The sequence below is a fragment of the Primulina huaijiensis genome, chromosome 17 (assembly GCF_012295235.1).
Source record: "Primulina huaijiensis isolate GDHJ02 chromosome 17, ASM1229523v2, whole genome shotgun sequence".
In the NCBI taxonomy this organism is placed as follows: domain Eukaryota; kingdom Viridiplantae; phylum Streptophyta; class Magnoliopsida; order Lamiales; family Gesneriaceae; genus Primulina; species Primulina huaijiensis.
Window position 1 is genome coordinate 2,193,780 of NC_133322.1, and position 22,824 is coordinate 2,216,603.

General features: G+C 36.1%; 3 protein-coding genes and 1 long non-coding RNA gene across 10 annotated transcripts; 3 read left to right on the forward strand and 1 right to left on the reverse strand.

Annotated features, from left to right (window-relative positions):
• The first annotated feature begins 874 nt into the window (after positions 1–874).
• LOC140962878 (zinc finger CCCH domain-containing protein 53) lies at positions 875–5,080 on the forward strand. 3 transcript variants are annotated; one of them, XM_073421936.1, is made up of 10 exons: positions 875–1,170; positions 1,403–2,478; positions 2,581–2,733; positions 2,844–3,029; positions 3,122–3,213; positions 3,525–3,776; positions 3,861–4,020; positions 4,120–4,338; positions 4,440–4,517; positions 4,596–5,080. In XM_073421936.1, exons 2-9 carry the CDS (start codon positions 1,571–1,573, stop codon positions 4,471–4,473), a joined length of 2,004 nt encoding a protein of 667 aa, XP_073278037.1. In that variant the 5' UTR covers positions 875–1,170; positions 1,403–1,570; the 3' UTR covers positions 4,474–4,517; positions 4,596–5,080. The 3 variants fall into 3 exon arrangements, with proteins under 3 accessions (XP_073278037.1, XP_073278040.1, XP_073278038.1); XM_073421939.1 differs by having other exon boundaries at positions 875–1,145; XM_073421937.1 differs by having other exon boundaries at positions 876–1,118.
• Positions 5,081–7,018: 1,938 nt separating this feature from the next.
• Positions 7,019–13,994, forward strand: LOC140962933 (calcium-transporting ATPase 4, plasma membrane-type-like). 4 transcript variants are annotated; one of them, XR_012172635.1, is made up of 7 exons: positions 7,019–7,524; positions 9,935–9,989; positions 10,075–12,002; positions 12,086–12,244; positions 12,610–12,781; positions 12,860–13,177; positions 13,469–13,706. XR_012172635.1 is itself a non-coding variant. In XM_073422052.1 (7 exons), the coding sequence occupies exons 1-7, from the start codon at positions 7,351–7,353 to the stop codon at positions 13,784–13,786; spliced, it is 3,105 nt and encodes a 1,034-aa protein (XP_073278153.1). In that variant the 5' UTR covers positions 7,024–7,350; the 3' UTR covers positions 13,787–13,994. The 4 variants fall into 4 exon arrangements, 3 of the variants coding, with proteins under 3 accessions (XP_073278153.1, XP_073278155.1, XP_073278154.1); XM_073422052.1 differs by having other exon boundaries at positions 7,024–7,524; positions 12,879–13,177; positions 13,469–13,994; XM_073422054.1 differs by lacking the exon at positions 7,019–7,524 and adding an exon at positions 8,524–8,544 and having other exon boundaries at positions 12,879–13,177; positions 13,469–13,993.
• Positions 13,995–14,818: 824 nt separating this feature from the next.
• LOC140963024 (uncharacterized) lies at positions 14,819–21,899 on the forward strand. 2 transcript variants are annotated; one of them, XR_012172648.1, is made up of 3 exons: positions 14,819–15,755; positions 20,518–21,322; positions 21,745–21,899. It is a non-coding gene; the product is annotated as an uncharacterized lncRNA (long non-coding RNA). The 2 variants fall into 2 exon arrangements; XR_012172647.1 differs by lacking the exon at positions 14,819–15,755 and having other exon boundaries at positions 20,518–20,756; positions 20,967–21,322.
• On the reverse strand, positions 19,275–21,751 carry LOC140963023 (cytokinin dehydrogenase 6-like). Its single transcript, XM_073422224.1, has 5 exons — positions 21,006–21,751; positions 20,673–20,800; positions 20,324–20,584; positions 19,936–20,198; positions 19,275–19,844 (listed from the first exon to the last, which is right to left on the reverse strand). The coding sequence occupies exons 1-5, from the start codon at positions 21,604–21,606 to the stop codon at positions 19,523–19,525; spliced, it is 1,575 nt and encodes a 524-aa protein (XP_073278325.1). The 5' UTR covers positions 21,607–21,751; the 3' UTR covers positions 19,275–19,522.
• Positions 21,900–22,824: the final 925 nt, after the last annotated feature.

The window sequence follows — 22,824 nt, forward strand, 5'->3', positions numbered from 1 at the left end:
CTTTAGTTTATATCATGGTTAACAATTCAATATTTTTCAACAACTGATTTATTTGAAAAATATATATGCATGTGAAAAATAGGGATTCAACGTGCACAGATGAGTAGATAGTATAGATTGATTACTATTTATTAAGAATCTCTATAATAGAGATAAAAATGATGTTTTAGTCTGTTTTTGACTCTTCCAATTTTATTTTTATGTGATATCAATATTATACTTTTGTTTTTAATTTCAACAAATATTTTTGTTTTTATTTTTTTTAATTACAACAATTTAAATAGTACTTTAGTCCCTCGATAATTTGTCAAATTCCACTGATATCCTTCGATAATTATAAAAAATAATGTACACACGCGACCCGCGTATAGTAGCTAGTAGATAGAAAGCCTCCGACCCGAAAGTGTAAGTTTAAATAATGGGCAATTATTACATGTAATGTAGCATTTATAATCAAACTTGTTAATTGCCTTTCACGGAAACCCGAATCTCCACTAATTTGGCACACGACCCGGACCCGGACCCGCGTATGACACGCCCCACCCAAATAAGCACCATTGAAGCGTGCACGGGACGCGCTGGGCTCTGCATGTAAGGGTTCGTCACCCGAAGCAGCTCAAAAAGAAGTGAAAAAATTGGAAGATAGTGTGTGTTTGTGTGTCAGATAGAGAACGTGCACTATTTTTTTTGAAAGATCCGAACCCACTAAAAAGGACGACTCTCCAAACGCCTCATTAAATTAAATTAAATTAAATTAAATTAAATTAATTAAAGTTTTTGAAAGAGGGACATATGCATGTTTACGATTCAAGTGCAGTAAAATCGTGATATTTAATATTTTACAGCTCTTGAATTGGTATTTTTTTTATTTTTTTAACAACTGCCCATTTAACAGGAGGGTGAATCCATGGTGGTCTTTTTCCAAACGCCGAATTAATTGTTCTGTGCTGTGTTCATGATGCTGTTGTTACTGTCAAACTGCTGCTGAATCCAGAAGGCACAAGAGAGAAGGCAGTGGTTCGGCTTTTGTTACTTCCATTGATAAGAAACATTTGAAAACTTGAACAGGAGAGAGAACATAAATAAGTAATATGGAAGAAAGATGAAATATTTCAGAGGTGATTCTTGGTTTTCAGAGCAAGCTCGTGTTTGTGCTTATTTGATTCTGAGGTTTTTTTTAATTATTTTTCTTGAATCTTGAGATTTTTCATCGTCATCAGCCTGTGTATGATGATGCTAGTGTTATTAATTATATATCTTCGTAGAAGAATTCAACTACCCTGTTTTTATTTTTTGCGCAGCGGCAACTTTGAATGATTTTTTCCTTTTCTCTTACATTTCCTCAAAGGAAATACTCCTTTATTTAACACTTACCTTTTCTTCTTTTTATGATTTTCTGCAGGTAGTGGACTACTGATGGAACTCTAATTTACAGCTGTGGGTGTGAGCGTGGAAGCAAGAAAAGAAAGATTTTTTTTACCCATTTGCTTTTTTGCAATCTTTACTCACATAAAGGTACAGAATTTGGGAAGGGTTGGAGTGAAATCTGCTACCAACCCTAAAAATAAACATGGAACCATATGAAGCAACAAAGATTGTCTTTCAGAGGATCCAAAGTTTAGACCCTGAAAATGCTTCTAAAATCATGGGGGTCTTATTGATTCAAGATCATGGGGAGAAGGAAATGATCCGCTTAGCGTTTGGCCCTGAATATTTGCTACACTCCGTTGTTCTTAGAGCAAGAAAAGAACTTGGTTTAGTGTCATCAAACTCCCCTTCAACTCCTTTGTCTCCTTCAACTTTTAGCAACACTTTATCAACTCTTTCAAGGCAGAATTCTTGTTCTTCTGCTTCATCTAGGGTTCTTGGTGGTTTGAATCTTCCTTCTCCTCTTAGTATAAGTTCCAGCTTCTCGGATTTTCAGAGCTCAGATGATTTAATCAGTCCTGGTGGTTACATTAATGGCAGCTCACCATCCACTATGAACTCTACTGCGACTCCCTTTTATACGAGTGGGGAGGTAGATTTGATCGACGAGCTTCAGCTTCAAGATCAATTATCTTTTCTGAATGATGGAAGCGACCCCGTTTGCTTCCCTTCGTACCCCGGAAGCTGGGCTGGTGCCGCTGCGGTCCACCGTAGGAGCTGCTCTGTGAATGATATCTGCATTGGGTCCGATGATCTGAGTGGAGGAGTGTATGGGTGGAAGCCTTGTTTGTATTACGCTAGAGGGTACTGCAAGAATGGTACCAGCTGCCCCTTCCTCCACGGCGGCGACAGTGGCGGTTCTATGGCGGTGGAAGGTGGAGCTGTGGCTGTGGGTTCACCTAGTAATTTCGAGTTGATGGAGCAGCAGTGCCAAGATTTGCTCCGTTCAAAGTCAACTCAACAGCAGCGGCTGGCTGCTTATTCTCCACGGACCACAAGCAAATGCATTAATTTTCTTCTGCAGCAGCAATTTCCTGCCGACAGTCCAAGGTTTGTAGCGAAGTAATAATGTTTTACTTTCCAGATCTTGTTAATCTTCGGGTTGTTTTCTAGATTAAATATATTCTTTCTTTTTTACGTCTTTATTTTTAGAGCATTGATGATGAGCGAAGGTATGTACAAATCTAGCAGAAATAGGCTGGAAAGAGTTGATCTTGGAATAGTGAATCCCGGTTCAAGGCAAATTTACCTGACATTTCCAGCTGACAGCACTTTCAAAGAAGAAGATGTTTCCACTTACTTTAGGTGCATTATATTTTATTGGACTCCATGAAGTTGAATAACCGATTTCTTGCTTTTCTAAGCTAATTGAGCTTTTGGGATTTGATTTTTATGTATTTTCTTTGATCTTGAAGTATCTTTGGGCCGGTCCAAGATGTGAGGATTCCATATCAGCAGAAGAGGATGTTTGGCTTCGTCACATTTGATTATCCAGAAACGGTGAAGCTCATTCTTGCAAAGGGTAATCCTCATTTCGTGTGCGATGCTCGAGTTCTCGTGAAGCCATACAAGGAGAAGGGCAAAATCCCAGATAAGCATAGGTGATTTGTTAACCCTTTTATTCCTACTAGGTTTCTCTTTGTGGTATACGATGCGGGATTCTTGAATTCTTGCTAATGGTGTGTTGTTGCAGGAGACAACAAATGGAAAGGGAAAGGGGCGAATTCAACGCGTGTGGTAGCCCTACCGGTCTTGAATCTAGAGATCATTTTGATATTCACCTTGGTAAGAATTGAACTAATTATTGATGTTTTATGCTTGACCGCCCCCATTATTGGAAAATATAAGCCAAGAATTAATTATATGCAATTGCGTACTCCTGCGGTGTGAATGAACGTGATTGCCCTAAGGCTGAACTTTGCAATACCTTGGATCTTTGGTACAATTTTATGAATCAATCTTTCCCAAAGTTGTGATCATTAATGGGGTGGTCCAACACTTTGTTTATATGTTTGCCTATTACTATTTTGGTATCCCAAGATGGCAAATTTGGCAATTTCTCATACAGTCCAGTTTAATATTTGGCTGCACGTTAGGTGCAAGAATGCTGTACAATACTCAGGATATATTATGGAGGAGAAAATTGGAGGAACAAGCTGACTTGCAACAAGCCATTGAACTACAGAATAGGAGACTTATGAGCCTACAGCTTCTTGATGTCAAGAGGAATAGCCACAACCGTACCCTCTCCACTGGCGCCATTATTTCACCGTCCGCGTACTCGCCAACTTTTTACAATCAAAGCATGGTGCCTTCTGATCGAAGCAGCCCGGAAGCCAAATCAGAAGGTTCCCATTTTACCAAATCCCATTTTCTCTGAAATTGCGTAATCAATGTATGGAGAATGAACACGTGGAACTATGTTATTGCAGGAAACATCCCGGATGGAACAATTCCGAATCTGGTAAATGTTTCTGCCAACGAGGCCATTAATCCTACCGAAAGCACGGTGGAGAACAAAGATTCTTTTGTCAAAACTGAAAGTGACAATGGGAAGGAAAACTTCTCTGAAGAACGTGATTTGCAAGAAAGGTTTCAACTCTCTCTAGTCAAATGATGAAGATTAGATATTCCATTTCAGTGTATCATGCATCAGTGGATTAAAGTTAACTAAAAGTATAAAAAATACAGCTCGGATCACAACCTCCCCGATAGCCCCTTCGCTTCATCAATTGCTGCCAGTGATTGTACAATGGCATTCTCTAATGGCGGGGTGGAGACCGTGGACGAGAATGGATTCAATCCTACACCGGCTTTGAAGAACGATAATTTGATCACCGGCCCAACTTTTCTTCCTTCCACTTCACTGGACATTACTCCATTTAAGTCATGTTACTTCCAAGTTCCCAGGTATATGTTATGTTCTCTCTTGCATTGCTCAAATAATTTTCTTACACTATTATTGCAAAACATTAATTAGTACTAGAAAATCATATATGACCTTGATGTAGGTTTGCTTCTGGTCATGAGACCATTGGAATGTAGACTTTAATGAAATATCTTGTTGCCCTGCAACCACCTTATTGAAGGTAAGATGCCAACAATTATTCAAGTCTTCTTCATCAAACTTATTTATTCCTTCACCTAATTCAAGAGCCATTTCCCAGGCTTCTTTTTGACAGGATAGAGATTCCTACCTGTAAAGCACCACCACCACCAACTCCGTTTCCGCTGCCGCCCCCGCCACCTCAACCATCACCACAACAGTTGGAACCACCACCAGTACATAACTAATAAATACTATATTACCTATTACAAAACAAGATATGCATATATATATAATATATATGTATAAAAGGCAGTAAAAGAAAGTGGGACGTCCATCTTTTTTCTCAGCTCATTCTCTTTATATATAAGGACATTAAATATATGCTGCACTGTAATATTCGGTCTTCTTAGCTGTAATCTCGTCGGACCACAGGTATAAAAAGATAGTCATCATCTTACTCAAAAGATCAAAGGAATAACACTTTATCAGGAGCTGTAATTTTTCTCTTCTTTCGTCTCCATTGATGGATACGGTCTCCCACTGTATGATTCCAGAAAATTAAGGTTTCCCTTCTTTTACTTATATAAACGAAGTCGTTGTTTAGCTGATGCAGATATTTTATGCTAATACTATTACAAGAAAGTTATAGATTCATCCTCTTGTGTTTTAATCTTTCTCTCTGTTGTTATGCAAACCAAGAACTCAAGATGAATACTTTGCATGTCGAATTTTCGAACAAAATTCAAATATTTGGATCTGTGAGTACATTGTAATAGTTTGAGAGTAAATGTTGCTGTCTGCTGACTGAACGTCTTAATTAAAATGTGATGGGTCCTCTGTTTGGTTTGGTGTTATTTATTTAGAATAAAAATTTTCAAATTTTGTCTGTATTTTGAAATTTAGCATGTCTTTTGGTCCCCCTATGATACTGCTGCTTAGTGGGTTCTCATTGTCGAATCTCGTTTGAAATAATCGGAAATAAATCGACTGTTTTTTTTAATGTTTTAATATAATATGTTTAATTTATAAAGTCGAGTTTATATTATATTTGGGGTAATATTTTTATGTTTTAATATAATATATTTAATTTTAAATTATAAAGAGAGCGTTGTTATTTCAGATTTAGTGTAGACAGAAGGAAAGAAACATGTGGGGATGGGTTATTGTCATTATTATGAAGACAAAAATTAGGGAAATTTCCTTTCTACTTTTTTCCTTGAAAAAAATGGGTATGATTGGTGTCGTTTTCTAAGTAAGATTATGGCCTTAGAGCATCAGGTATCTTTCAATATTTTTATATTGTCCAAGAGTTTTGTCACTCAGCTGTGGATGTTCTTTTTTTACGTTAAAAAATAAAAATCTCAACTTACAAAAAAAAATATATTAGATTACACATTTTGTAAAATTTTGTCTATTGAATTGTGTTTTTCTTCACAAATTGAGATATCTATTTATAAAATTTTTTTGAAAATAATATAAAAATAAATACATTATTATATACATTATCATATATTAATTTTCAACATTTACGACTCTTATTTTCAAAAGTGTGCAAAAAATATCCGAAATTGAGCATTTGATTAAAACCAAAATTCCAGCAAAATTTTTTTCAAACTATTTTTATTATTTTATGTGATGAGGGTTACAAGAATCACATCATGACATGGGAGATGACTTAGCATATGTTCTCTAAATTATGTCCACTGTTGATTGGGTCCATTCCACCAAATGCCCCATGACCCGTCCCTGTTCTCTAAATGAAACTGAAAATATTAAAATTGAGATGATAATCATGTTGCAAATCAATTGGTCAACCTCAATACATGTAACCGAAGTTTGAATTGATTGTAAAGTTGCTTGAGGCTTAATTATAGTTATTTTATTTGGATTCGTCCATAATTTATTTATACTCACTCGAATATTTGTTTCTAACATTTTCTTTTGATACACGTACAAATGTGATACTCAAATATCGAATAATCGATTAAACTCGAGCAGCATCTCGGCCGAGCCGAGCTCAACTTGTCATTTGACGCTCATACTCATGCTCATCTCGTTCTACTAGAACTCATGACCTCACTTATGAGGTTTTCTTCATATATTAGAAAAAATAAGTAGATAGATCATAAATGAATGATATGAAATTTTACTGCTGTTGTTTTATATATATATATATATATATAAGTGTTTTGAGAATCAAATCGGGAAAGATTTAACGTGCACATGTGGGAAGCAAAGGACCTAAGAATATCTGGGAGATAGTGCCTTGGTGGCAGTACTGTACTAAAATTGCTATGTGGCCCTCCAACGTTATGAGAACTACGTGTTCCACTGACAAGATAAAGTAATTGTCATTATTCACTCATGTGGGCTGGGCCGAGTGATCTCATATTTTAATATCCGGGCTGGACAGCCCAGATCTGAGGTGGACATGCCGGAGCCCGCGTAGATTTTGACATAATTCACGGCAATGTCAGTTGAGTAGATTTGGAGACCGTGCCCAAATTCACCAAACCACTGGAATGAAATGTGCTCAGGACTCATTTCTCATGGTACTCACTCACTAACTCACTGAAGTATTTCAATAAAATGCACTAAAATATATCAGATGAATTTCAGTATATCATCGTCCATCAAAATCAAATTCAGTGACACTTGTAAGCAAAATGTAGACTAACGTGTATTAGCAAATCTCTTTACTCTTTCTTCCCGCCTATTTTGATGGACGCTTTGACTCTCTCTAGCTCCTTCATTTTGTACAAATCCATAAACTCTGATCCACTTCTCAAACACCATTCTCACTCAATGTTTGTGCACAAAATATTGAAATAAGTAGGGGAGGGGGCTTTGAGAAGCCATATTTGATCGTGACGATGGAGGAATATTTAAAGAATAATTTCGATGTAGATGCTAAGAGGCCATCCGAAGAAGCTTTAAAGAGATGGAGATCTGCTGTTTGGCTTGTCAAGAATCCTCGCCGCCGATTTCGAATGGTCGCAGATCTCGCCAAGCGTGCCGAGGCGAAGCGCAAACGTCAAAAAATCCAGGTTCCCATGAAAATTTAATCTCTATTCTTTGATCCCCGCCTGTTGGCATTCTCTTATCCAATCTCCCTTGATTATATATACTAGTACATCGACGCACGCGTCGCTTGTTTGTATAATATTTTTTTTTATAATTTATTCGATTTATATTTAAATGAGGATCAAAATATAATCATAAAAATTGTGAGAAACTACACTGTAAAATTTGATATATAAATTAAAAAATAAATTGAAAAATAGAAGAATAAAAAAATGATCTCAATAATAATTAAATCTATAACCTAAACTCCAAAAAACAATGACTCTATCTGCTGAACTACATATAAATTACATTAAAATTTTAAATTTTACTAATATATATAATTATTAAAACAGATCATGACACCAAAATTAGTTATTCTAAATGTGTCAAATTTAATAAAATAGTATAGATATTTTAAATCTATTATTATTACTCATATTTGTTATGAAATTTTAAGTTTTCCGAAGCATGATTAGTCCGGGCCTGGGACAGAGACAGAACCAACCCACGCACAAGTGGGCTTGGGCCGAAATTGACCCAAAATCTTGTCTTCTTCAGCTCTACCTTGATCCGACCCGACCCGTATATCATTTGCATGTGGAACCGATTTCTATAATTTAAAGTAAAAAAAGATCTAATTTCTTTTTTTCTTTTTGATCAATAAAGGATTTAATTTTATATATTCGAAAGTCAAAACCTGTACAAGGAATCCAGGATGCACAAATGTATCAACGTTTACGTAATTTGAAATCCAAATTTAACGCCCGTTAACAAATGAAATGATTCAAGTCAGACAGACTCAATGTATCGAAGCAATTTCTTAGAAGTTGCGATAATTAAAATGTCATACATTTCTTTCATTCACACGAATATACGACCTTTGTCTGGCGAGTAAGTTTCCCCACACATACTATATATTAGTTAACACAACAAAGCTGCAAATATTTTACATTCATATCAGACATTTTTTTAGTCCTTCAGCCAATCCTTTGATGATGCAGGTTAGCCGCCATGCATATATAATTAACTTTCTTTCACTTTCAATATATATATATATATATATATATCTTTCTCTCTGTGTGTGTGATATATGATGATTTGATGGATTTGTTTGATACAATTGAATTTCAGATTCGATATAGACGTGGTGTGAAATGAGCAGCAACACTTTTTAGAAATTTTTAGTACAAAAAATTTGAATTTTTTGAACATTTCTGTTATTACTATAATGGAATTTGAAGTAGTAATTAACAATCTCAAAATATTTTTCTTCACAAAGTTTTATCTACAAGAACCGAAAGCTTCTTTTTCTGCACTAAATTTGCTGGTAATATCCGGCTTTTTTTTTTAATAGTTTTTTTTAAGATATAAGTTTTTCCTTTTGTTTATTTGAATAGAGTAGGTATCTTGTGAGACGGTCTCACGAATCTTTATTTGTGAGACGAGTCAATCATATCGATATTCACAATAAAAGTAATACTTTTAACATAAAAAAATAATACTTTTTCATGGATGACCAAAATAAGATTTCTATCTCACAAAATACGACCTGTAAAACCGTCTCACACAAGTTTTTTCATTTGAATAATCAGTCTTATTATTATATCTTACGACAATGAAATCACAGTCGCTATTATTCAAATAATCAAGTCTTTTATCTTTCGAAATAAATCAAGTTTTTTTTCCCCAACTGCCTATTTAATTTTGAGCAATTATTTTAGTTTTCTTTATTGTTTATGTCCATGTGATGATGTGATACAAGGTGGTACTACTACATATGAGTTGGTCTTTTTCAAACCACATCAACTTGCTTTTTATATTTTGTAATGATAATCACAAAAGACTATGTCAAAAAAATTTATGATAGAAAGTTACATAAATTATTACAATCTTTTAAAAATATAGTTTCATAAAACTTTAAGTACGATGTAAATTAAATTGGATGAAAATAATTTAAAATATATTATACATTATTGAATTGTCTAATAATCTACATTAAATTCTCAAATTTGTTTATTGCTCAATGTATATATATATATATGTTATAAAGAATCCAACCACTCAACCACAGTATACTCTATGAATTAAAAAAATCCATTAAATATATTTGACAAAAATCTTTCTTGGATTCAGTCTGAATAGTAAGAAGATGATTTTCAGGCTCCTCATCTTCAATACTATAGGATCAAATTAATGAAAAATAATGAAAACGGTACTCATAATTAGCTCAATTTCATCACGAATTCAACACTCATGCACCAAGCATTACTGATTACATCAAGATCTTGCTCAACATACTCTACATTTGCTGAATTAGAGTAGGAAAATGCATGATGCTTTGTACAGGTTGAATATCATAACAAGTTCTCTTCTTTTTTTTATTTTTCCCAGGAAAAGATTCGAATAGCTTTATATGTGCAAAAAGCTGCATTACATTTCATTGATGGTAAGATTTAAGCACCATTTACCTTCTAAATTCTGATGTGTTTCACCTCTGTTTCCTTATAGTTTCTACTTCTTTTGTGGCGCAGCTGTGAACCGACCGGAACGGCGCAAAATTCCGGAAGAAGTGAGGGAAGCTGGTTTCGACATTGATCCTGATGATCTTGCTTCGATCGCGTGTAAACACGATATCAACTTATTGGAATCCCATGGAGGACTCGAGGGGTTATCGAGAAAACTCTCAGTCTCGCTGGAAAATGGAGTATCGGTGAGTGAAATTTCGAAAAGGCAGAAAATCTATGGCGTGAATAAGTTTCTTGAAAAACCGGCGAGACCGTTTTGGATGTATGTGTGGGATGCATTGCAGGATTTGACTCTGATAATTTTGATGGTTTGTGCGGTCATATCGGTTGGGATTGGAATCACAACAGAAGGATGGCCGAAGGGTTTCTATGACGGGATTGGAATCAGTACGTGTATTTTCTTGGTTGTGATTGTCACTGCCCTTAGTGATTACAAACAATCTTTGCAGTTTAGGGATTTGGATAAGGAAAAAAGGAATATAATTGTGCATGTAACTAGAAATGGGAGTCGGAAGGAGGTTTCAATTTATGATTTAGTAGCAGGAGATATTGTTAATCTGTCCATAGGAGATCAGGTTCCAGCTGATGGGATATTCATATCAGGATACAGCTTATCCGTTGATGAATCGAGCTTATCAGGTGAGAGTGAGCCTGTCAATGTTGACAAGAATCGGCCCTTTTTGTTATCCGGGACAAAAGTGCAGGATGGATCTGGCAAAATGCTCGTTACATCTGTCGGTATGAGGACTGAGTGGGGGAGATTGATGGTGACTTTGAGTGAAGGAGGAGAAGATGAGACGCCATTGCAAGTGAAGTTGAATGGGGTTGCAACCGTTATTGGGAAGATCGGTTTGGCCTTTTCGGTTTTAACTTTTCTTGTTCTGACAGCTCGGTTTTTAGTTGGTAAGGCAATGCATGGTCACTTTATGAAATGGTCGATGGCCGATGTGGTGAATATTCTGAATTTCTTTGCTGTTGCTGTTACCATTCTTGTGGTTGCCGTACCAGAAGGGCTTCCTTTAGCGGTGACATTGAGCCTTGCTTTTGCAATGAAGAAACTCATGAATGATAAGGCGTTGGTTAGGCATCTGTCGGCTTGTGAGACGATGGGTTCTGCTAGTTGTATTTGCACTGATAAAACAGGAACATTAACAACAAATCATATGGTGGTTTCAAGAATTTGGATATGTGGAGAAGTTACAAGAGTAGATGGAAATGCTCTTAAGTCTGTTACATCTGAGAATATTATGAAAACATTTGTAAATGCTTTATTTCTGAATACAGGAGCTGAGGTTGTGAACGGTAAAGATGGGAAAAAAGAAATACTAGGTTCACCAACAGAGAGGGCATTACTCGAGTTTGGCTTGCTATTTGAAAAGGCCTTTGATGCCCGAAAACAAGGATTCAATATCTTAAAAATCGAACCCTTTAATTCTGTCAATAAGAAAATGTCGGTTCTGGTGAGGAATCCTTGTGGTGGGAGTCAGGCGTTCCTTAAAGGCGCATCAGAAATTGTTCTTGAGATGTGTGACAAGATTGTAGGAGAGAATGGGGAATCAGTGCCTTTATCTCATGAACAGAAAAAGGACATCACAAATGTTATTAATGGTTTTGCCAGTGAAGCTCTTAGAACACTTTGCATAGCTTTTAAGGATATGGAGAAATCATCCGACGAATCAATCCCCTATGATGAGTACACACTTTTAGCAGTAATTGCGATTAAAGATCCAGTGCGTCCTGGTGTAAAAGAAGCCGTAAAGACTTGTTTGAATGCTGGGATTATCGTGCGAATGGTGACTGGAGATAACATCTATACAGCCAAGGCCATAGCCAGAGAATGTGGTATATTGACTGATGATGGCATAGCAATAGAAGGTTCTGATTTTCGGGAGAAAAGTATGCAGGAAATGCAGGAGATTATACCAAAACTACAGGTTTGACATTAGTTCTAGAGTACAAATTCAGTGTGACAATGTAGGATCATCGGTATAATTCTTTGAAAAATTCTATTTTGCAGGTTATGGCACGGTCTTTACCTTTGGATAAACACAAACTCGTTACCCTTTTGAGGAAAGAGTTTAAAGAGGTTGTTGCCGTGACTGGTGATGGAACTAATGATGCTCCAGCTCTTCATGAGGCAGATATTGGACTGGCCATGGGTATAGCAGGAACTGAGGTCTGTGATTCTGTAGGAACTGAACTAGCGGTGAAAACTCTATAAGTCCGTACATCATACTCAACCTCAAACTCAAGAATTAAATATAAACTTGAACCTCAACATTTGTAAAGCTCGAGTCCTTTACATACTCTGGAACACAAGTCAAGCTGAGGTCTCGTCTTTTTAGTTTGGTGATGTATAGAAACTTAGGCATCATCTTAGGTTTCTAAAGAAAATTATACCATTCTGGAGCTCAAGCTCGATAATTTTTATATGAATATGAACCTGGAACTTTGGAAATCTTGACCTTTTTGCACAATATCAAGACTGCATATAGTCTTATTCTGATTCCTCAATAATGGGAGCGTTTTTAACATCCTCAGGTTGCTAAAGAAAGTGCTGACGTGGTGATAATGGACGACAATTTCACAACCATTTTGAATGTAGCAAAATGGGGTCGAGCAGTATACATCAACATCCAAAAATTTATCCAGTTCCAACTCACAGTAAACATGGTGGCTCTCATGACAAACTTTGTTTCAGCATGTATCACAGGTAGAATTCGTTCAAGTATCATTCTTGGAATGGACTTATTTTATCTCGCGGTCTTATGCGGTATCCAAATATCGACAGAGACCTTACATTACTGCAGGTTCTGCACCACTTACTGCTGTGCAGTTACTTTGGGTAAACATGATAATGGATACACTTGGTGCATTAGCACTTGCCACAGAACCCCCACATGACGGATTGATGACGAGATCACCTGTAGGAAGGAACGTGAATTTGATAACAAAAGTTATGTGGAGAAATATAATTGGTCAGAGTTTTTATCAGCTAGTTGTGCTTGGAATTCTCTTGTTTAACGGGAAAAGGATCTTCAAACTCAATGATAAAGATTCAGATGCTACTCTTAACACTCTGATTTTCAACACCTTTGTTTTTTGCCAGGTATATAACCTCTACTCTACTCAACAGTGACAAGTAGAAAAATATTGCCCCTTCGAGGGCCTCAACTATGACTAAATACAAGTTTCGAGCATAACTTAACTTTGCTGACAGTTTCTGAACTCTTGATTCATGTTCATATTATTTATCATGTATCTTTTGTGATGATTCATGATGCTACTTGCATGGAATGGGGACTGAGTCAGTGGCGATAAGAATAAAAAATCACCCCTTAATTTTTTAGCTGTCTAATATTTGTGCTAATTATATACTGTTTTCCCAAAATAAATCTAGATATTCAATGAGATCAACAGCCGCGACATGGAGAAGATAAACATACTCAGGGGCATGCTCAGCAGCGGGATGTTCATGATTATTTTGGTATCCACAGTGACGTTCCAAGTTTTAATAGTTGAATTCTTGGGTACTTTCGCCAATACCATACCTTTGGGCCGAGAACTATGGATTGTGAGCATTGGGTTAGGAGCAGGAAGTTTGCTTGTTGCCATTGTTCTCAAATGCATCCCTGTTTCATTGCCTAAGAGTACTGGAATAGTCATGCATCATCATGATGGCTATGAACCGTTACCGACTGGACCGGATCGAGCTTGAAGAAGACCCTTTTTTTCCAATAGAAATCTGAGTTAAATTTTGGGTAGATGATCTATATTATGAGTGCAAATCCTCAGACAATGAAAAAGAACCATTCAGGGATTCTTAAAATTTTTTTATTTTGCACTGGATCAATGAATTTGAAGCTAATAATTTCAAATTATAATAACAATCCATTTGTTTGTTTGGCTAAATCTATTTGCCAATGGATTTGAAATCCATAAGTAGATATTTTTTGTATGTAATGAAATCATGATAAATTTCAAATCGTTTCTTCTTCAAATCCAAACGCGATTTCATTATTTTATTTGTTTTGAAGAAAGTGTAAGAGCTAGGGGCTACTCGAGTTGGCTTACTGCAACAATATTCGGATGTGTTTGGATCGAAGACGCTGTGAATTTTAACTTGAATGTTTCTCAATGTTATATTTGATAATATATATTTATGTTATTTGAAAATACAATTAAATATACATTATGTTTTGGTAAAATTTCACAATAAAATATAATTTTTTATGTAATTTTTTTATGAATGAACAAATAAAAAATTCGTCGCACAAAATACGATCCGTAACACACGTTTGTTGTATATTATTGCTTGTATCACCGGCTCACGTGTGGTTCCATTGCCTGTTACAGCTTCCCCTGTCGTGTTGCTTCTATCTCTCAGGTCGCTCTAATGGAACAGCGATTCTCCTCAGTCCTCTCTTTTTGGGGAGCCAACATTTTCTTAGGGTTCCTGCTCGCACGCACGATTCTCTGTTCGAAATTCGACTGGATAATGCATGTATCTTCAACATGGCCATCCATTCTAGTTTCCCATGTTGTTTGCTGGATTCTAGCGTGTCAATTGAATTATACGCTATTTAAATTTATCTTTTTGGCCATTCTCTCCTTGGTTTTTCTTGAATTTGGTCGGACTGTTCTTGTTATTGGGATTTTATTATCATCAATGTTGAGAAACTACATCACTTTGTGTGTGAATAAGCTTCTGTGGAACTTTTTCTCCATCTCATTCACATTAAGGTGAATTACAGTAATAAAGTTTGGAGTACTTATATCATACATAATAGAAAGTAAAGAACATATCTTGATCCTCTCTCTACAATCGATTTCGATATGTTCGTTCTCTCATGATACATTGGGTTTGCAGCAATTTGTATAGCAGCTTTGATGTCACAATACAACAGTGCTGCGTCTTTGAACTCTACTCCCATGTCCTACAGTATGCCTCTTTTCAGATGATCTTACAAGTTGTTGCATCCATTGCTCGTTATTAGGCTTCAGCCAAAGATAGTGAACTCTACTCTGTTTCTTTGTTCTCCAGGATACCCGTGAGTTACGCAATTTAACGCGATAGTCAGTTAAACATCTTCTAGTCAATGGACAAATAGCCCAATCTGAGTCACAATAGCCTGTGATATCCAAAGACCTCTCCACTGATAACAAAATTCCTAGACCTGGTGCATTTTTAAGTTAATTAACCACTCTGGTCGCAGACTTGAAATGGGACCTCTTCGGAGAGTGCATAAACTGACTCAAAGTTTACACAAATAGCTTGAATTGTGACCAATGTTGAGCATTAATTTCCAATTTGTGAGAACTGGAATTTAAAGTTATGATTTTTTGTTTCATTTAGTTTGCTCATTCTCTTATGGTTCATTATTCTCATTTCATGTCAAACTATCAGAATGAAATTCTGTTAGTTCCACTCGGTGGTTTTGCTGTTGTATATTGAGTAAATTTCTACATCTCCTTCTCCCTTGGACTCTATCCTTCCAAAAGTATAGTGGTATCCATATCTTGGCTTCATTATGTTCCAGGAGGATGCTTTTGAGACACTTCATTGTTTCCTATGTTTATTTTTTCCTATGCGTGGGAGTAAACAGTGATTTGCAATTTTCTTTTGGACATCTCTTAGCTGTGGTGCTTGAAAGACCAAAAATAACTGGATACTTTGCTGCCGGAAGGTGATCCTACTTAATCGACTGTGTAGGGGGTTCAAAACTCGATCTTTGTTGTTATTGACTTCTTTTTTATAACTGCCTTGGAATAATTTCTTTTTCATATTCTAAAATCTCGATCTTCAGGACACCATCAAAATATTCTTACTGGTTATTTCCTCTGAAGCAAAATATGCTTTTCTGGTCACATGCTCGAAGAAAGTTTTCCCTCTCCACACATTATAGGTGGATTCTACAGTTAATTATTAAGGCTAAAGGAGGAAGACGAAGGTTACGGAGCTGGGAATAAATTTTTTTTCGTCCGTGTTAACTTTATATAAGAAACCAAACTATCACTCGCATCCTGCACGTTGGTTGACACAATTACTCAGCAAAGGGAATTGGCTGTTCCCGAATCGCATCTTCTGGAGTTTTTTTATGGTTGCTCCTCAAAATGGTCCTTGGATTCTGAGTTGGATCCGTGGTTACGATTCTGACCTTGGTTGAATTGATTCTGAATCTGATGCTCAAGGAGGACAATGTTGATTTGTTGTCCTAGTACACGGAACCCTGGAACTTGTTACTTGTTTTTGGACATTTGGTTAGGACTTGGACTGTTGGACATACGTTAGGTCCTGACTCTAACCAAATTGATATATGAAAAAATGAAATATTCCACTGAATTTGGAGCAGGGAAGGGCCTTGGATGGAAGCTTCGAGCGTTTTTGAATCTCAATCCATTTTCTTACTGATAAAAGAGACTCATTAGTTTACTGATAATTATACATTCATTCATTTAACCATAGTGGAAGTAGGATGCAATGAAACTTATGAACTTTATTCTTGATTTTATTTATGCAATTTATCTTCATGTAATCTTGATGATAAATTTTTCTCGATATTTCAGCTATGTGGCTGCTGTTTCTGTATCTAGTAGCATCATTATTCCCAGTGCTTTCTCTTTGCACAAATTCTCATTGGTTCCTTCTACTCTTTCTCATGCTTGGCAGGTTTCTTACTCATAACAAATTTGTAATTTCCAGTAGGAAGTTATGAAATGGACCATTACAAATCTAAATGAAATCCATTCCATCAATCAGCATTTAGCAAAACTGCAATCAGAAAATAAAATTAACCATAACTAGCTTTTGCCACCGGATCTTCCTTCCTTATCCACAAGATACAATTGTAAAGTTACCAAATTGTCTACAGATGTTCGGTGAAATCACTGCTATAATAATCCATTTGCTGGCTAGTTGTTAATTCTAGATTCAATTCCTATCTTTCGCTATGCATCTTTAGCTTTCTAGGTGCATACAGATTTACTTAGGGATTTGTTGTGTTTTTTTCTTGTTTGTGTAAAGTGACTGCAGACATCCTTTAAATTAATTGTTAAGATTGGAACTTGGACCTAACTCTACCCCAAAAGCTAGCTCAAGAGGGGAGGATTGCCCAAGCTCATATATACAACTCTCAGGTATTTTATCCAACCGATGTGGGACAATTAACAGTTCAAATCTTAACATGGTATCAGAGCTCAGGTTCTACCGTTATGTGTTGGACAACCTGTTCTGCCCATAGTTGGGTCATTTGTAAACTCCACGCTTTAGATGTTCATTCCTGGGCTTGAGGGAGTGCGTTAGTTGTCCCACATCGGTTGGATAAAATACCTGAGAGTCGTATATGTGTGCTTGGACAATCATCTCCTCTTGAGTTAGCTTTTGGGGTTGAGTTAGGTCCAAGTTCTAATCTTTAACACTGACTGACAAGAATTGAAAACTGAAGTACTAGATGGACTTTAGCTTGGGGTAAAAATCTCCTGATATGCAATAGAAGGAATTTGAATTGACGAGAGATCATATTATGATTCTAAGTGTTTTTAGTAATTTAAGATGAAACTGTGACAAGAGCTTCTGGACCTGACAGAAATCTGCAATGAGAACATAAGGATGACCATTACATAGTTGATCTTTTTGCTATTCTTGTCGCTAGCTGGCACTCTGTAAATAGCTGTAAATAGTGTGCAAGAAGCATTTTGTGGAACTTATACTCATGGACTGTTGGGAGTTTAGTCATGAGGAAAAAGTGGGTGAGCAATATTCTTTCCTGTAGTTTACCTCTTGGTATAATAGTGGTAATTTGATAATAGGTTTAAAGGCGTAATGCACATGGTTGGATGCGAATCTTATTGAAGTGAGGTGCACTAAGGCAATATTTTAGGATCAAGGTAACTAAAGAAAATTATGCCACATAGAGACCAATGAACATAAAAAGAAATGTTGGTGATGTACCTTCAATTCTGAAGTCTGTACATTCCACTATCCAAAAATGGTATGAAGAATCCGTGCCATTTTCACTTTTTATGTTCCACTATCTGTATGACATCATAAAATATGATGTGAGTGGGTCTAGATTCTGTGCTCTCTATCATCAAATGATTTCTCGAGTGTTCGATTTAAAAGTTCGTGTTTTAGTCTGCTGTTTAGAAGTTCTGCGACAAATAGTTTCATGAAATGATCTTGCAGTACTCAAAACATAAGCAGCGTTGCATATGTGTGTGTGTTTACATATATATATATATATACCTCGAGCATTTCTTAAAAACACTTGAAGCATTGAGTTATTCTAAAAACTTTTTTATGCTCAGATTAAAATGGAACCATGAATCTTGCTAATGGAATTATTTCGCTAAATAATTTTTAAGTTACTGTGGATAAACAGAAAGATGCGTGTCGAGCTACTTGAGTAGTGGCTCAACAGGTTGGTATATCACCATTTCCATCGTTTAATGAATGGAGGAAATTTCTGACTGCCCGATATCTCATGCGTGTCCCTTAAAATTGTGTGAATTGGCTATTCATTTGATTTGTCCTACATGAAATTTCTATTGATTGCCAACAGGATAATGGAAGTGTAAAGTAGACACTGAGTTTATTTGATATCAATTCTGATCAATTGAGAAATCACTGAAGAAGCTATTAAATTATACATTGTATTTGGGTCATTGAGCGTACAGTGCTCTGATAAATGTAGCAGTTGCAATTGTTGTAGAAGAAATTAAACGAAAAATAGGGTAGAGTTAGGAGAGTTATCGTATGAGGTCCACAATCCTGCATTGTTCTTTTAGTTTTTCCCTAAAATAATTGATATTTTTTTTTGTATTTTTAGTGTATAGTTTATACTCTCCAGCTTCATATGTATCTGGATGAAGTTAAAATTAGGTTGTTTCAAGGTTCAGGAAGGGCGTTTAGCAGTGTGGGGTGGCTTTAACTTTTGCCCTTTTGTGTAAAATTCAGTCCAAGCCATTGGGTTGAGTAAACTTCAATGAGATTCAAAACTTCATTATTTTCCCTTTCAATGCCCGCTTGTTTCAATTATCAACTTGGTTCAAAATTTGAACATTGAACTTGTTCACGTTTGTCCTGTAATGCTTCAATCTTGTCATTGAAATCGATGCTTAAAGAATCACCTTCTTGTAATATGATGACTGTAAGTTTTAGAATCAATCCAGCGCTTTTGACATTGAATGTGATAGCTAGCATACCATTGTATGTAATTATTAATTATAATTCTTTAAATTCAATAGAATTTAACCGGTGGCGACCTTTATACATCCCAAGAATTGTGGAAACAAATATTAAACTTCCATTAATCCTATCAATATAGTAAACTAGACCTTTTCTAAAATTTGGTAACCCCTTGGCCTGCACATTAGTTTGCCGAGAAATGATTGTAACCTTTGAGCTGTTTGCACATTCTGTAGGCAGTTTTGTCTAAATTACCGAAGTTGACTGTCATATAATGGAGACGGCCTTCTGAAAAATTCTCTGTCCCGGGGCAAGTATTGCTAGAGGGTCATAGGCTAACTTCCTTTGTACGAAGATTTCCCACCGTCGACCAAAATGTGCTTTCCACTCTTCCTGTGTCGTGTAATGAGGCAGATATTGCTTTACTCCTAAGTTGGCTGCCTCACAGAAATCTAAAATCCTTTTGTTTAGACCTAGGATGTATTGTAAGCCGTCATGTTCTGTGGATGAGGGAACTGCATGTGGAAGAAATGCCACCAGGTAGAAAATGTCTTCCTCTGGAAGTACAAAGGAAGTTCTATTGTCCCACCTGAAAATAAATGATCATTGATTTATTGGCAAAACTACATGAAAGAGCTTTATACATTGGTTGTCTGAGAGTTTCTAAGTGAGATCATTACATTGATTTATTGACTGGGTAGACGAGGACTGGGCCGTTATTTGTGTCCGTTAACATGTTGCCGAAGACAACATTGGCAAAGCTGTTTATTTGACTTTTTGGAATAATTAGATTGAGCCATGGGTGTGGAAGATCCCATATCCCCTTAGATCGTAGTTTCAGTTCCGCTGTGTGCACCCTGTCCAAGAATTCTACACATGAAACTTCTGTAATAAAGAGTGTTGAAGGGATGTAGTTTAATTGAGACAACAAGGAATCAACCTCCTGCATAAGACAAAAAATGTTTTGGATATTAGAATTACGTTTGATTGATTCCCATCTCTCCGAAATTTCTATATTTATTTCAAAACGGAAATAATGATAAACTAATGGTTTCTCATGAATCTCACCATGTCTATTGTATCGGACTCGTGTAGATTAAAATTTTTGGTCAATTCCAGACAAAATAATGTCTTTCCATCAGATATGAACTGACTGGCTTGAGTTGGGTCTTGGGGATTGAATGATGATCTCCAGTAAGTAACTAGACCTGTCTTGTTTATGATCACAAGACCTTCTATGTAATCAAAGGTGTTTTCTGCAGATATCAAGTACTCCTGATCTCTAGCAAAAGTGGAGAAGTCTAAATATAGAACTCTAATCCATTTCACCTGTGGCAAGTTTAATTACAAACTTGTGAACTGTTCGACCATTCAAAACATTGAAAATAATTGTTGACCAGGGATACAGCATTTTTACCATCTTTGGCGCTGGCTCAAGAGCGATTCTTGCTCTAGTTATTATGCCAAACTGGCCTAGGCCACCCAGAACTCCATGAAAGAGGTCAGCATTCTGCTCTTCTGAACAAATTGTTACTTCTCCTTTTCCTGCATTTAATCAATCAATGTTTGAGAATTGATGAAATAAAGACAGTATTTGACAAGCAACTTGAAGGTATATATATGCCATTTTCTGTCTCAGTATCATATCATATAGCAGAGATTTTATCATTCTAATGTTCTCTCTGAACTTTACTCGTGTTCTATGTAGCAGTGTACCGACATGCCATAATATATTTTTTATTACACAAACCTGTGACAACCTCAAGCTGGTGGACATTACTGATTTGAGGCCCATGTCGAAATGCCTGTCCACTGATTCCCGCATTTGACAAGGTACCACCTACCGTTAGACGCAGGTAATCTGTCCAAGATTTTGGTGCTAACCCATGTTTCAAGCACTCATGCAAGATATTGATCCACAGCTCGCCAGCCGAGACATCGACGTAAGGGAATATTCCCTTATGAACGGTCATTTCATTCCCACTTAGTGATTCCATGTTGATTACAATTCCTTGTGGTGCTTGCGCTTGACCTTGCAGTGAATGACCACGACCTCTCGCCGCAATAGTAAGCCCAGAACCCGAACCCATTTGCCAAACATGTTGTATAGTTGTGGCAATATCGGACACTTTTTTAGGGTGTAGAACAGCAGAAGGAAGGAAATGAATTTGGTTTCCAAAATCTTTTGCTGCAAATTCATTTCCATCGAAACTAAAACTCCCTTGAACATGTAGTGCCCTTAATGATGATTCGAGGCTAGAAAAACAGAGGCTTAGTTTGATAGCCATGCAGCATACTATCAAAGACATGGAATTTCTAATGAAAGAAATATTACTGCTATTTGATTTCATGTTTCTTTGCTTCTAGATGTCTAAAGAAAGAAAAACTTCCAATGTTTATGTTTTTGAACTTTGAAAGGCGGAGGTTGATATATAGAAGAACCAAGGGTGAAGAGTAGATGGAATTTAAAGAGAAATTTTGTGTTGCAGGGTCAACGTATCTTCAGTATGAAGAATCCGTATGAAGACTGCCTACTCGGATGGATGGTTCTCAAGTTTCTTTTTAGTTCTTTTTGTGATCTTTTGTGTACAAAATTGAAACACAATTACTCATGTCAAGTTGAATATAAAAAGTCACAGAAAAGGAAGATTTCATATAGATCTTCTTTACTTTTTCACACAGTTCCCACCACATTATCACCTTTTCCCAATCAAACACAGAACCATGTATAATCCCATTCCTCATTTACCATGTTAAGGATGACCTTTGCCATTTATGGAATGTGTTAGATTTTTCTTTTTGTAATCCACTTGGACATATGGCTCAAATGGTGTCTTATTGACTTGGTATTGTATATTTCGTTTCTTTAGGAAAATATTGCAAATCTTAAACTTGAGATTTTGTGAGAGGGACTGACGTCTCAATTGTATTTTGTTATAGCTGGACTGTCTCACAATGGGTCGATACGACGCGTGTAGTTCGATGAAATGCCCATTTCGTTTTCTTGGACTAGAGATTTGCTGTTGCTGTTGCCGTTTGTTGGGTTGGGACCTCTGGCTTAATGCCATGGCCTATGAAAATTGATGGTAAAGACAACTGAGAAAACTCTGCTCTTTGCATTAATGTTGGCAAGGTTTAAGGCAACATAATGGACCATGAGCTTATAATTCTTTTGTTTGTTCTAGGGCTGCAAACAAACAACTCTGCTATAGTTACAATCTTGTATTGGCTTGCTTAACAAAGTGGTGTCCATAACAAAAGGTTGAATTTAAAAAATCAAATCATATTTTAATATATTGATACAATAGACACTTGTAGTTTTTTGACAAAATAATTTGAGTTGATATTGGTTTTGTGATACCCACGGTTTTTGGGCGTGTAATTATTTATTTAAATATAGACATGTATAAGAATGTATTTTCGAATTATGATATTATTGTAAAAATCATAAATTCAGAAATATTAAATAATACATAATATTCGAATTTTCAATAAATACGTGTAATTCGAAAACCAGTACAATATATTCAAGAATTTTGAAATTTAAGTATATAATATCAATCAAATTT